Below are 15,057 nucleotides of genomic sequence, written 5' to 3'. Positions count from 1 at the left end.
TATGACACCTGTGATAGTGATAGCGGTTTTATCACTTTACTATTATATCACACAAATAAGATAAATTGGTACACCCAAAAACTATACTCCTGAACACATAAAAATAAACGATTTATGAATAAACGTATATATTTCGTTTCCTATTTTATGTTTTCTTAAAAAAGAAACCGGCTCCAATATTTTATGATCCGTAGATTCGTAAAAATTTACGTACTTTCTTGTAAATAAATAAACGAAAATACATATGAAATGTTATTCTGCTTCATAAATTGATCAAATTAAGCCCTACGAATTAAATGTGTTTACTTCTTTTATATTTTCTCAATAGATTAAAGATTAAAAATTGAAATGTTTAAATTTAAATACTATGTAAATCATAAGACTTTTAATGTTTCTTCATGTATAAATTTAAAACTAAGTTATACGATTTTCTATAAAGATAATTAATTAAATCAATGATTAATGTATATGTACGTATATATATGTAAAAAGAGGTGTCAAATGTATGAATATAAAAAATACTGTAAATTGCATATGCATATGTACATATATATAGCAGATTCTATCATTGTATATGTCTTATAACTTAATGAGTGGCCGCTATATTTACGTGTATCAGCTGTGGAATGACAGGTGGGATAAAAAATGGCTGAAAATGGGTTGGGGTCGGATGCTGGGTCTCAAGAATACCTCGCAACAGAGGTTATTAATTTAGATATCGAAGAGGTAATTAATTATATTCGCTATAGAAATGTTTAAGTACATTATAAAATTTCTAATTTTCAGGTTATGTTCTCATAACTCTCTTACTCTATTACTGTTTTAGTATGTTTATAAACTTAGTATAATATGTAGAAATTGCAATTATTTTATTTCATTTTACTTTGTTGATATTGAAATCTATTATATACTTCTTTCTTATTATTTTATTTTTACTTATGTTCTCGTTTTATTAAATTTAATTATATTATTACCTAAATTATCATATTTTATTGCTAAATCTATTGAAGTTATATATATTTTATAATTTTAGTTGGATAACACAGAATATGCTATACCAGCTGTGGAAGAATTACCCTCCTTAGAAAGTATATTGACAGAACCTGATTGCGCATCATTATCTGGAACAGATGATGACTTTGGTTTAACATCAGGTGAAAAGCTAGGGAGTAGTGAAACAACAAGTGTTGGGAGCCATTTATCCTTAAACTCTTTAAATAAATCAAACAAAGCGTCACAACCAACGTTCTCTGGTGCTATTTTGAGACATGTTTTATTAAAAGGAATATCGTCACAAATTATATCAGCTAGTGTGAGGAAAAATATTTTCTTTACAAAAAATCTATAATTATGTTGAGTTTATAATATATTGTCTTTAATTATTTTTTTTTTCTGTATAGGAGAAGGTTAATGCTGGGTTAGCAAGTGCGGTTGCTGCTGGAGGGAATATGTTAGTAGTTGGAACTAGTCATGGTCTGGTATTAGGTTTTGATTCTTCACAGACATTAAGATGGTGTGATCAGGAAGCAAGGCACCAAGGATCTGTATCTGCATTATGTTTCAATCATGATGGAAGCAGGATATTAGCTGGATTTGCTAGAGGACATATATTAATGATAGATAGTTCTAATGGAAAAGTATTAAGGACACTCACTGATGTACATCCTCTTGATACAGCTGTGTTACATGTTAAAGTGAGATTATCTCATACCATTTTAATATTTGACATATAATTGTGTGAAATTTTCATTTATAAAAAATAATATATTTCTGTATAGTTTACAGATTCACCAAAGGTAGCATTATGTAGTGATAGTGGTGGATCCGTTTTTGAATTAAATTTTACAAGGGTTATGGGTGTAAGAGGCTGTGATAGCAGGTGTATATTTAGTGGATCTAGAGGTGAAGTGTGTACATTAGAACCATTGTTATTGAATCATCTGCCGTCACATGCCCTGAAAAATTATACCATAGTGGCAATGGCAACATTATCAAAGGTTTTTATCTATTGCTAAAAAAAGATTTTGATATTTGTAATATACATATAATCTTATATTATTTGAATTTTGTAGGTAATAGTAGTTTGCATAAGACCACGAATGCGTGTTCTGTTAACTCATCCTTTATCTGGTGCACCTATAGCACCACCACAACTATCTTGGCAGCTTGTTGTCATACAAGCAGCAGATGCTTCTCGTGTAATTGATCCTGTTCTGGCTCTTGCAAGAGATGATGTGGTTCATTTTTATCAAGTATAGAGTTTATATAACATAATTCTATTCATTAAACAACCATATTGTTAATAAATATATATTGATAACATTTTTTTATTAGGTATGTACTGAAGCTGGTTCAAGAGTAAAATTATCTCCCTTAAGAAGAATGACTCTTCCATATACAATAAGTAACTTACGATGGTTAAATCCGAGATCATTAGCAGTATTGGATACTCAAGAAAGATTACATTTATTAGATGTAAGAGCACAGGATAACTTGGAAACTTTAGATATGAGTCGCGTTGGTATTTCATATGCATCTAGCCATTTCAAAGGTTTGTCCACTGGTGGAAATGTTTCAAAGGTATTAATCAAATCATCGTACTATTTAATTATCAAATTTAGATCAATAATCTATCAAATTTAAGTTGATAATCACATTGTTTTGTTTTATAAAACTACAGGCAATGGCATTGGCTGGTGAAAGAGCATGTTATAATACTGTTCTAACATTTGGTACTCAACTTTTATTATTGGGTACCAAAAATTTACATGCAGTCTGTATACGGACATGGACTGAACGATTGCGACATTTAACGATGCAGGTTTGTACATATATTGGAATTATATAATTTTTTACTTTATTACATATTTTGTCATTTCAGAGGAGATATCCAGAAGCATTAGCTTTAGGACTTTCTTTTTATCAAGATAAAGGGAAAGCAGTTGTTGGTCTACGTGGTTCGAAACAACGTCGTAAACAAATAGCTCGCGATAAAGTATGTCAAGTTTTGATTCAATACATGGAAGAATTGAATCATTGTCTTGCAGACGAAAATGCAGAATTTGAAATAGTCACAACTTGTGTAGATTATTGTATACAACTAGAAAATACAGATTTATTATTTGGGAAATTATGGGACTTAGTTTCGGAGTCCGAAGGATTAAAAGCGAGTTATTTACATGCCCTCGAAAATCCTTTATTAGATGGGAGTTTACGACCGCGACTACCACCATTAATAGCTCAACAGTTAGTTACCCTTTACGATCAAGAAGAAAAAGTAGATTCGCTTCAAGCAATTATAGTGTTACTAGATGTTGATTGTTTAGATATCCATCAAGTAAGTAAACATATTTATATTTTTTAATGTTTTTATTTGATTAAAAAAAGTAATCTATGAAAATTCAATCTAAAAGTACTTACTTGTATCTAAAAATATTACAGGTAACAACACTTTGTCGGCAACGAGGTCTCTGGGAAGCTTTAATACATCTTCAAACGACGGCATTAGGTGACTTTACTGCTTCAATTCATCAATTAGTACCAATATTACAAAATATGGTAACGAATTCAAAGGATTCGTTAACTCGAGATAGTATACAACTTGGCAATGCACTTTTGGTCTATGCTAGTTGCTGTCTTGCCGGTCGTGGTTTTCCCAGAGATGAACTTCCCGAGGGTATGTCCCAAAGAGCAAAAACAGATGTATTAAGAGCATTGCTTTCACAGCATTCGAGTTTGGCTAATGATGCAGAAAGACAATATCCATATCTAAGAACTTTGCTACAGTTTGACGCAAAAGGATTCCTTGACGTGATAGCAATTGCCTTCCAGGAGCCGGAATTTACGTCTGAGATGGGCCTCAGACAACGGCAAAGACTCATAGATATATTATTAAATATCGTTATGCCTAGCACACCGTTAAGTCCAAGGAATCCTGATTATATTACTGACGAACAAAGAAATTTAGTTCTTATATTTATAGCTAATGAAGTTGCAGAAAATACTGTTAATTTAGAACCTAGTATGTTAAATAAAATGATAGAAATATTATGTACTGACTCAAGTATGGGATCATCAAACGAGCTTAAGACTGATAAAGAAAGCGCAATACTGGGATTATTGCGTTCAAAAAAATTGCGTAATATATCGGATAATACTTTACTTAATTTAGCAGAAAGAGCCAATTTGTAAGTATATGTATACCATTATTTAATTTTGATTGTGTACCACATTTTTATTAGCTAGATAGAATATATTCATAATAAAAAAAATATTATAGTGTACCTATGTCAATATTACATTTCGAGAAATTATATAGCATTATTAATATTAATAGCATCATACATAGTAACTTGTATCGCAGTATATAATGTTACAGTATGCGTGTTGCGGAGTTGCTGTATAGCGCCAGAGAAAATTGGATTGCAGTTTGTAAATGTATGATACTGCATCCATCTAGACATCATGATATTTGGCTCTGGTTAAAACATCTTTCTCCAAATTCGTTGCAATTAGTCATAATGGCAAATGCCGTAGCTCTAGTGGGAATTAATGCAAATCAATTTGCTATGTTGATAGCAACACATTTGCAAAACAACGTTTCTGAAATTTTACAAATACTAGAAAATACTCCAACCTTACAATATACTTTACTAGAAGCTTTATATCAAATAGTACAATATAAAGAAGAAGACATCACGTTAGAGCTTACGACTGAAATGTTAGAAAAATATTTGGAATTAATGTGTAAATTACAACCAGACCATGTTAGTAAAATTTTGTACTATAGATAGATATTGAAATATATTACTAACTTTAATTATTTTTTTAAATTTAGGTTGTTGAACATATTCAAGGATTTCATGGTTGTAGACTAAATGAAGCATTGCAAATAGTTCAGAAAGCGAATCACAAAGATGCTGAAGCAGTAATGTTAGAAAAATTGGGAAATTATCAGGACGCGTTTGATATTCTTTTGAAAGAATTTCAAAATAATTTAGAATTGGTATATTGTATGAAAATAATGTAATAATATTGATTATTATTTTCTACTTTAACAATATTTACTTTTAGTACTGTCAGAACAAAGTATCAGAAAATGCATCAATTCACAGTGCAATACAACTAGCAGGAATATGCAGACGATCTGCAGGAAATTTAGATTGGATGCCACTGGTGGAAACTATACTTCAAACACATTCAAATAGTACTAACAAAGAAGGTATGGTACATTTTGACATAATGGCAAATCGTAAATAATATTTTCTAATTATCTAACGAAATTACAGTTGAAAAATTAAGCGGAAAGTTATTAAGAATTGCACTAGAATTTCTCAGTGGAACAACAGCATTATCGACCGTATTAGAGCAAATATTGAAACATCCATTGGCGACAAGTGGAACAATAGGTGACATAAGAAAATTATTATCTGGAGTACTTACACATTCCCGATATGAACAAACTTTAGTTGAAACTACTGCACGTTTGGTCAGTTTGGAGCTTCACAAGGCACTGAAAAAGTCGCTTAGGTATGTATAGGTCCATATAAGTAATTTTTTAATTATTACTAACGTAATAATTATTTAATACTAACATTTTTATCTTTTTTAGGGACGCAGGAAGAGCTTGTGCAAGCGTATCAGTAATCTGCTCAATATGTAGACATTTGTTATCACAATGTACGGAATATATAATAGTTTTCAGTTGTGGGCATGGTTTTCATTCAGAATGTTTAGGAGAACCTAAATCTTGTTATAAATGTTTAAAGTCTAAAGGATGGGCACCTATTGTTACTAATATCATACATACTACTAAATCATTCCATGTAAGTAATATATTGATTTCGTTTCTAAATAAACATATCATACATATATATTATTAAGATATCGTTGATATTTTTATAGTAAAATTTAAATTTGTTGTTTTGTAGGAACATAAGCAAATTCTACCACCAGAATTTATGCGTAATAAAAATCTTTCTTTAAGACTTGCACCACCTACTTCCTTACCGGATCTTGAGGGTATTTTTTAATCTAGTCTTTGAATATCACAATTTAATATTACACTTACCCCTGGTGTGTAACAGTCTGTTAGTAGAAATGACTGCTGCGTGTTATACATGTATTATATATTACATTGGATCTCTTATTTTTCATTCCATGAACAATTAGATTGTTCTGTTATCATATTTTATATGCAAAATTAAATTATAATTGTTTTTATCAAGGCTTCCTTTTACATATATAAAAATACGCCATCCATATTTTTCACTATTTCTGGAACTGTGGTATTTAAGATATTTTTCTGCTTAGCAGGATTCAAATATTGTATGTTTGTATATTGTAAATTAATATAGCTATATTGTGTATAGTATTGATAAGGACTTGTATACTTTTATCGATGTAAATTCCATTTGCCCAATGTGCAACACGTTGCCAAATATCAGTCATTAAGTAAATAAAGATAATAATTAATTAATTATATAAAGTCATTATTTACTATTAATATTTATGTACATTATCCTAGATACAATATTTCATTTGGAAACATTTTAAATATTTCATGTGTAAGACTGAAAATATATTAAATATATTTTATGTAGGATAATATGGATGAATTGATTTGCGTTTAACATTTTTGATAATAAAAACTGGCTTTTTAGGCATATTTTCCATTAGAACAAAACTAGGATCAATTGATTCGTAACCAAGTAATTCACCAGTCAATAACTTTGTAACTAATGCAAAGGCACTTAAGTCATATGCGGGAAAACTTCTAGGTAGTAATTCAATAGTGGTAACATATTTATCAATTGCAGATTGTAATTTTATAAGACGTGGCATAATATTTGATATGCACAAGAGTTGTTGCAACTGTAATTTGAAAAAATAATTTATATTAAATATTAATATTTATATTAGTAAAATATTAAGCAAGTTTTACCTTGCTATCACATTTTTGTAAGCTGCTTATAAATTTTTCACTTTTGGTAATTAGTTTGTATCCTTTTAATATATGTTCTTGATCATAAATAGATTCATGACGTTGTAATGATACTTTGAATAGAATAATTTCTTTTTTTATTTTATTAAGAATTATTGATAATGGTACTCCGTGCAATGTTCCACTACCCATTCGTATTTTAGAATATTTTTCACAAATCTATACATATAGTTAAATTATTTTAAAATTCCTATATTTTTCCAACAAAATATTTTATTTCGCAATAACAGAGTGAGATTAAAATTAAACAAATATAAAAAGTGAAGAAACATAGTTTCGAGTATGAAAAAGATTTTTTTAATAGTAAAATAAATATTACCTGACGATTTATAGAAGTCCATAAACCTGCAATTTGATCAGCAAATTGTTTTATTTCATTTTCCGTTGGTTGATGCGCTTCAGCTAATTTCCATAAAGATTCAAGTTTATCCGCGAGACTACGTGATACGTTATGGAAGTACATGAGTTTAACATCCAATTCGTAACTGATCTTTGAATTATAGTGATTTTCTATTTTTAAGATCGCTACCTAAATAAACGTTAACAGTGCTGTGTTGTGTTGCTCATCTTTATTTACATTTTTTAAAATCAGTTTTTCAAGTAAACAGTAATGCACTTTTTCATCTTTTTTTCCAATATTCACTAATTACTGTTAATTTTTTTTAATTATTTAACTCTTTCATGCTAAACAATAAAAAAATGCATCTTCGAAATCAGTATATAATACGCGTGAAATTTTTAAAAACCTTTATATTGGTAATTTAAAAATTAATTTAAATAAAACTAATAACAATAATTAATATGAATATATTTCAAGCATGAAAGGGTCAAATTGCTTACTCACATTTTTTTCGAGTGTTTTTATGAGTTCGTTAGACGAAGTCTCTTCTTTTTTCATCAGACACTCCATTTCAAGAAATATGTATGAAGAATTACCTTTTAACAAATTATAAGAATACAAGATGAAAATAAAAATACATTAAGTGCGTCTACAGATTATATTATCTTCGCTCGAAAACGCGATAGTCTTTTTCTTTTCTTTATAGTATAAATGAATTGGTTTCTATGGATTTAACGTCCATCTCACTCTGTTTGTATCGATAGTTTGAATGTTGTACAAACGACAATTTCCGTTTTATTTATGATACTTCATACATAAATTAAATCTGGTGTTTGTTGTTGTTCACTTCTGTACAGAGCAATATCACATACGTTTACAGTATCAGATGTACCGATTTTATAGAACTTCAAATCTCATTCTTCAAATGATACATGAATTTATACAATGCACAAACCATTGTTATTATATTTTAGCGCATGTAATAACATGGTGCTTAATTTAAGTCTATATTACGGTAATTTTATTGTATTCACCGCAATATCAAGCTAATGTGATTATTCAATTGCGACTAATATCTTGGATAAAGATACAGGTCCAGCATGTACGCCCAAGTCATATATCTTTTGAAAAATATCGAGTACCATAAAATCTGTAACAATCATCAGATTTTAACGTATGGTTGTTTATCTCTTTTTTTTTTTGGCTAATATTTAATTTGTAGAATAATATAACGAGGTATTATATATAACCAGCAGGCGAAAAAGCCAGCTTTTTTTTATCCTTGGCTTAACAAATTATCTATGGCTTTGCAATTTTTAATGATCTATGAAAAATCCATAATATTAAAATTCTACATTTATATATGTAATTTACAATTTCTTTTCTTTTGAAATTAATATTTCAATAACTTGATACTATTAATCCATTACCATTAAACACTCTTCACTCGATTATTCACAAGTTCCACAAACACTCTGGAATTACCTGTATATAATATATATATTATATATAATAATGTATATGTTATATATATGTTATATATATAATATATATTATATATAATAATGTATATGTTATATATATGATATATATATAACATATTATATTATATATATATATATTATATATATAAAATGTTAAAAAAAAGAGAATTGAAGTCACATGTATTCACAAGTATGCATATTCACCATGTTAAGAGAAATCATTCACTTACTGATTAATCATTGTAATTATTATGAATATATTTCTCTTCAGTAAGCGATGACGAAGACCACGTTTCTTGATCGAGCAAGATTGACTGCTTAATTGAATGTTTTTTGTTACAGCTCGATGAGGGAGGAGTATCTTTGTTAACTAAAACAAAGGACGGATTATTATATGATAAATGAAAGATGTTGTTGACATAAAATTTTCAAAATATTTTCTTTAACTTAATTTTATCTTCGTGTCGTTAAAACTAACTTATTTTTTGTTGATTAACATGCATTCCTTTTTCGTCTGAAAATGTATGGACACTGATGAAGTTCTATGAACAATTAAACACCAAGTATATATATATATATATATGTCAAATATTGTGTTACAATTTTAATTCAACAATAGTATCAATATAAGTAACATAAGATTAGTATAAAATACTTATAAAAGAATTTTATATTGTTATGTAATATGAAAGTTACTTCAAATTAAATAAGAACATAATTTTATGACCATAACTAAAGTATAAAAAAGTCAACAGGAAAATTTTAAACACTTAGCGATATACTGTTTAAACTCTTAACCATTGCATCCATACATATATTTCTTTAATACGCAGTCTAAATTAATAACGCACATATAGTATTATAGTACAATTTTATAACAAATTTTACTTCGTTCATACTGAACACAAGATTGGCAGAGCTATTGATACTCATCCCCCGTGTACTGTGTAGTACAATGTCCACATACGTACGTGAGCTACAAATAACAATATAGTACATGAATACTCTGTCAGGAACATGCATGGTTGTTACGATGCAGTTTAGCGATTCATTATAATGAATGTTGAATATTTATTAATGTCCAACATTAATTATATAAATCAACACTGCCACATCTTTATTTTAATTTTAACGTATTGAAAAATTATAATTTGCTTTAGTAATTGAAACCTAACGAAGTCTTTCGACGTTGGATTGCTTTCGAAATTTTTTCTCAACAACTTATTTTTTTTATCTTATTCTCGTTGCCAGTGTGCACGAGAATGATTATGATATCTGTAATGTGGAGGCCTATAATTTCTGCCATGCCGTGGTCGTGCATTATTGGAAGTATTATAGTAATGTCTCCGGTAATAACCACCAAGAGATCGGTTCCACGTTTTGCCATTTTGATATTCCTGGAAAGGATTATACCCCGAGTTATTTCTTTCTTCATACGTTCGATGATCTTTTACTTTCTTGACTCGACCACGATCGATTTCTTCATCGTCTGCATTGAAATGTCGCTTACGTTCTTCCCTTCTATCATTATCAACTTCTCTATCTAAGTGTGTTCTGTTACCATTCCAATTTGCAACTGTAAACAAACAAGCATACACTTTAATACTCACTATTTTGTTTGATAAGAAAATGACATTATTTTATCAGTAAATGTTTAGAATAAAAATATTTGTACACAGTTTTTAATATTTTTGTCATTTAATAGTGTTACTTTAACACTTAACATAATTTTTTTAATAAATCACAAAATATACTTTTTATTATTATCGACTTAGCAGAGGTGTAACAAAACAAATATTTTTAATTTAAGGATTAACAATAGCTCATAATGTTTTATAATATCCATAATTTATCACTGAAAAGTTATTCTTTACTTTCTAGTGTTCTTTTTATTACTATTATTATTTTATTATTATTTCTATTAAAGTTATTGGCGGGATTTTTGGTTTCAAAACATTTAAGCGAATAAGAATTTTCGCTTCTTGTATGTTTATTCTATTGCTTTATGTAGAATTTTTGGACTTAGGACGCATGGGCGCACAATAGGTTGATGAGGATTTTGAAGGGAAAGCAGCTGGATTCAATTGGTTCTTCAATAGAATTCTTTTGTTGTACTGACCCGAAGAACTGCCATAACCACGGTGAGACATCTTTAATAAATGGGAAACCGTATCGGAACGATTTGTTCCATTGAAATCTCTTAAAGCTGCAGCACTTGGTGTGCTATTATTTTGACTAATTTTATGGACATCTTCCCTATGAAAAAATATTTAAATACGTATATTAAACCATCGTTGAATTAAATTTGCTAGAATTATAATGCTTAATTTATATTGCTTTTTTAATAACATTATATCAAAAATAAAATATAACTTACTTATCAGTCACGGACCATCCGTTTGGTGTTACAGTTGATGTAGCAGAAAAAGATGTATCTTTTGAAACTTGCCAACCTTTCATACTACTGCTTGAAGCTTTTGTAATTACTTTATCGTCCTGTCCTGTTTTTCTAACAGATTGATGCCACTTACTTTTGCTATTATTATTACTATTTTCTGTCTTACCATTTGTTTCTGATTTACCATTTTGATACTTTATTGTACTTGTAATGGTACTACAGCTAGAACCATTTTGTGTTTTTGTACATTGCGTTACATTACTTTGATTCGGAGATACACTACTACCATTTGTCTTTGATACATTAAGATTTGCTTTAGGGGAACCATTTTTTGTCGGGGGACATTTCTGTGTACCATTAGTAGCACTAGCAGAAGTGTTTGTTTTTGCAAGTGTATTTGAATTTGTATGATTTTTTAATGTTCCAATAAAATTAACATCTTCTTCTTCACTAGATCCATCATAAGGAACTAAGCTATTTCCATTCAAAATTTTCCCATTTTTAATATGCATAATTAATCTTGGTTGAGACTTATCTTGTAATTTTTGTGGTAACTGTGGCCCGATAAAATTCGTGCTTTTTTGGGTATTAAATTGAAGTCCCGCATTTTTATTTGTTGATATCTGTAAATTCGTTTCTGAATTATCTGTGTTATCTTTACTAATTGATGTGCCATTGATTAATCCATTTAATGCGTGTAATCCAGATGTTGATGCTTTGGGAGCTATAGTTTTATTCATAGGGCTTCCTGATGAAGATAATGTGTTGTTTACAGTCATTGTACCATTTAATTTGACAGTCTGTTGAGCTTGAACCTGAGATTGCGTTTGTTGTTCCATCTCAAAGATCATTATGTAAGCATTTGTACTGAGTACATTACTCAAACTAAGTGGACGAACCTATATACAAAGAATTTTTAGTATTAACAAGATAGTTCGATATTTTACAAATAAAGAAATATTGTTAATACATACACAAGAATCATCAAAGGAATAATATTGGCCTGTTGAGACTTTCGCAACTGCAGTATAATGCCCGCAATTAACCGATGGACCCATATGTGTAACTATTGACATAAGCTTATATGTAAGTGACTGTGTAGGTTCGCCTGGTTCTTTCCAAAGATAAGGGCCCATATCTATAGTTTGCTTGAAACCTATATGTTTAGATATTTTTCCTCCTAGAACGCTGAATCTTTTTAATTGCACACAAAGCACTTTAGGGGGTCGTTCTAAGCTAAATTGTTTCGTAGCAGGAACTCTTCTTTTGCAAGCTTCACATTTGTAATCATTGTTATCTAGTTGTTCACGGCTAAAATAGCTACTTAATGCTTCATCCAAAGTGCTTGCTTTACGTATATCAACTAATAAGTCCTGCAGAAAATTGAAAACATATTTATTTTATTGTATATTTAATCAACAGCATGATTATTAGAAAAGCTGCATATTATATATACTTGAAAGTGTTGGAAAGTAGTGGAAACATGTCGACATTGTAGACACTTTACTTCAGTACGAATGTAACCACCAAAAATTTGGTTGATAGGTGTTGTTTCTTTAGAATAGCTGTCTAGTTTACTAGCTCTGTGTCTTGCTAAATAGGCTTTTTCCATGCCTTCTAATAAATAACGTAAAAACTCATGAGCATCTTCTTGTTGCCCTGGCACCATGGTTCGACAAATAACTAATAGAAAATATAAGATATATATATATATATATTTATATATACGTATATAACAAACATATAAGATTTAATAATAATTGATTAACATTTTATAATTATTTAATACTTACGTTTTAATTTGTTATATATGTAGAATGGCTTGATAGCACATCCTGATTTTTGGTGACTAGATTGTAAAGTCTTAGCCACTGCACATGTAAGGCATTCTCCACCTCCATCTAAAATTAACCTATTATCACAATACGATACAAAACTGTGGGATTATAATTTCATTTCTTAAAAATGTGTAGAATATGGTAAAGTAAATTATAAATTTTAATAACCTACCATTTTGTTCACACTTTGATGTATGATGAGAGTCTGACAATAACCAATTTACAAGCGCTGGTACATGAAACAGAGCTTGAAGAGTACTATTTAAATAGCATGTATTTCCAACATTATACATGCCAGCCCCAATAGGAAATGTACCCTTCCACCCTAGGCTAACTTTCTTTGGAGAATATAAAGTAACTATTGGCTCTGGCAAGCTGAGTCCTTTAGATACTTTTTCATTTTTCTTTATATAATTTGCACCATCCTTCATTTTATCATCCGAGTTTTCAGAATTTGGTAAACTTAATACAATGTATTTTGCTTTAAGTTGATCTAGAATTGTTGTTTGATAATCATCAACTTCTTTATATTGAATTTCTGACTGAAGAATTCTTGATGCACTGGTAACTAAATTTGCTGTTAAGTCGTCTGATGTTTTGGACTGATTAGTTTCCAATGTACGACGAAGAGTGGCCGCAACTGGGTCACAAATGCTTACAGCAGGCATTTTCACTTTATTTTACTTTATATTGAAAGGTTTTGTTATTTAATTCCCTATGTACAAAAAAATATGTAAGAATGAAATAACTATATTAAATAATATACCTATTCTATTATTAAGATATTTAAAGATATCAAAAGATAAAAATGATATTAATATTTAATATTATTTTTTGCAATACGCATACAATGTTTGAGAACATATAATTCTTACATGAATGAGAAGCAATATCTTATAGCATATAAATGTGTACGCAAATTATACAATTGAATGCATATTTATATATTAACTTTAACATTAATAAATACATTTAAAAAACTTAGATTTTTTTACATTTTTTCTAGTCAATATAGTATTCAGATAACGAATATTATGAAAACAATAAATAATTTACAAAATTTTGTAATCAAACGCAGAAAGAATCAAAATTTTTTTAATACACATAATAAAATAATATAATTATTAGATATATCACTCGGAGAAACGTTTTAAAAACAAATAAAATTTTCTATGATACAACAATCAAACATTTCCTTCTTTCTCACTTAAGATATTATCTACTACAAATACACTGCTTCATAGATACCGAGTCAAAAGGGTTAATTTCACTATTAATTCATTTATGAAAGCACTATTTACGATGGATTGAAGCAACGATATATACGAATTTCTCGATACGATGAAGGAACAGACGAAATTACGTGAAATGTTTCATGTAATTACACGACATCGCACCGAACCTTTAACAAAGTACACTAAAAGCACGCGGCGTGCAATAGATACCGCGCCAACAGATTCATTGTTTACCTTCTCCTGATGATTATATACGTTATATCTTATACAAATATTTTTTATCAACGGTATTGTAACACATTTTACATTATAAACGATATTTGCTGACCACGACCACGTAGAATCACAATGCTATCGATTAATTCGAAATTCCACGCGCTTACATGCCTCGAAACGGTTACCGGATGAGTTTAACTGAGGGCGCGTGTCTCCGGCCACGAGTCATTTTTTTCCCGCGTACTTTGTTACACTTACCCCACTTACGTTTAATTCATGTATAATTATGACAATAATTTCAACAAGAAACACTATTCAAATTAACACGTGTGAATATTACACGGCATTTTTAGAATTGTTAGTTTTGGGCATGCGAAATCAAGACCCATCCTTTATCATTATGTCAGCCATTTGCAATTACAACGGTAGCCATTAAACTGTTTCCCTTGGGTTCTGTGATGCTATCGGAGGCGCTGTGTATTCGACCGTGAAGGCGCCACAAACCTAAAGCGGGGTTTCCATGAATTACATTTGTACGAAATT

The 15,057-nt window shown here is 29.5% G+C and overlaps 3 protein-coding genes across 4 annotated transcripts; 1 reads left to right on the top strand and 2 right to left on the bottom strand.

Moving 5' to 3' along the window:
• The first annotated feature begins 566 nt into the window (after positions 1-566).
• Positions 567-6,380, top strand: Vps8 (vacuolar protein sorting 8). Its single transcript, XM_072022523.1, has 15 exons — positions 567-726; positions 1,034-1,312; positions 1,401-1,694; positions 1,779-1,997; positions 2,073-2,252; positions 2,335-2,580; positions 2,681-2,821; positions 2,882-3,337; positions 3,442-4,187; positions 4,379-4,766; positions 4,838-5,005; positions 5,074-5,221; positions 5,289-5,529; positions 5,612-5,825; positions 5,931-6,380. Exons 1-15 carry the CDS (start codon positions 646-648, stop codon positions 6,030-6,032), a joined length of 3,903 nt encoding a protein of 1,300 aa, XP_071878624.1. The 5' UTR covers positions 567-645; the 3' UTR covers positions 6,033-6,380.
• Positions 6,381-6,540: 160 nt separating this feature from the next.
• LOC139998197 (uncharacterized) lies at positions 6,541-8,877 on the bottom strand. Its single transcript, XM_072022558.1, has 4 exons — positions 7,848-8,877; positions 7,323-7,532; positions 6,944-7,162; positions 6,541-6,873 (listed from the first exon to the last, which is right to left on the bottom strand). The coding sequence occupies exons 1-4, from the start codon at positions 7,911-7,913 to the stop codon at positions 6,595-6,597; spliced, it is 774 nt and encodes a 257-aa protein (XP_071878659.1). The 5' UTR covers positions 7,914-8,877; the 3' UTR covers positions 6,541-6,594.
• Positions 8,878-9,904: 1,027 nt separating this feature from the next.
• Scny (ubiquitin specific peptidase 36) lies at positions 9,905-14,969 on the bottom strand. Of its 2 annotated transcripts, none has more exons than XM_072014172.1 (8): positions 14,782-14,969; positions 13,236-13,778; positions 13,019-13,126; positions 12,682-12,908; positions 12,200-12,598; positions 11,205-12,124; positions 10,947-11,083; positions 9,905-10,403 (listed from the first exon to the last, which is right to left on the bottom strand). In XM_072014172.1, the coding sequence occupies exons 2-8, from the start codon at positions 13,729-13,731 to the stop codon at positions 10,063-10,065; spliced, it is 2,628 nt and encodes an 875-aa protein (XP_071870273.1). In that variant the 5' UTR covers positions 13,732-13,778; positions 14,782-14,969; the 3' UTR covers positions 9,905-10,062. The 2 variants fall into 2 exon arrangements, with proteins under 2 accessions (XP_071870273.1, XP_071870278.1); XM_072014177.1 differs by lacking the exon at positions 14,782-14,969 and adding an exon at positions 14,533-14,758.
• Positions 14,970-15,057: the final 88 nt, after the last annotated feature.

Source organism: Bombus fervidus, chromosome 2 (genome assembly GCF_041682495.2).
Source record: "Bombus fervidus isolate BK054 chromosome 2, iyBomFerv1, whole genome shotgun sequence".
In the NCBI taxonomy this organism is placed as follows: Eukaryota; Metazoa; Arthropoda; class Insecta; order Hymenoptera; family Apidae; genus Bombus; species Bombus fervidus.
The sequence above is the reverse complement of the archived record's forward strand: the minus strand, read 5'-3'. Positions and strand labels throughout refer to the sequence as shown.

What these genes read in the sequence shown, in the direction of transcription:
- Vps8 (XM_072022523.1), top strand. Translation starts at nt 646, where the DNA reads ATGGCTGAAAATGGGTTGGGGTCGGATGCTGGGTCTCAAGAATACCTC. An exon ending in TGCGACATTTAACGATGCAG is followed by an intron (nt 2,822 to 2,881) that starts GTTTGTACATAT and finishes TTGTCATTTCAG; the next exon opens with AGGAGATATCCAGAAGCATT. An exon ending in AAATAGTACTAACAAAGAAG is followed by an intron (nt 5,222 to 5,288) that starts GTATGGTACATT and finishes ACGAAATTACAG; the next exon opens with TTGAAAAATTAAGCGGAAAG.
- LOC139998197 (XM_072022558.1), bottom strand. Translation starts at nt 7,913, where the DNA reads ATGGAGTGTCTGATGAAAAAAGAAGAGACTTCGTCTAACGAACTCATA. An exon ending in TAAAAACACTCGAAAAAAAT is followed by an intron (nt 7,533 to 7,847) that starts GTGAGTAAGCAA and finishes ACGTTTATTTAG; the next exon opens with GTAGCGATCTTAAAAATAGA. An exon ending in GGACTTCTATAAATCGTCAG is followed by an intron (nt 7,163 to 7,322) that starts GTAATATTTATT and finishes CTATATGTATAG; the next exon opens with ATTTGTGAAAAATATTCTAA.
- Scny (XM_072014172.1), bottom strand. Translation starts at nt 13,731, where the DNA reads ATGCCTGCTGTAAGCATTTGTGACCCAGTTGCGGCCACTCTTCGTCGT. An exon ending in ATCAAAGTGTGAACAAAATG is followed by an intron (nt 13,127 to 13,235) that starts GTAGGTTATTAA and finishes GGTTAATTTTAG; the next exon opens with ATGGAGGTGGAGAATGCCTT. An exon ending in ATTCCTTTGATGATTCTTGT is followed by an intron (nt 12,125 to 12,199) that starts GTATGTATTAAC and finishes CTTTGTATATAG; the next exon opens with GTTCGTCCACTTAGTTTGAG.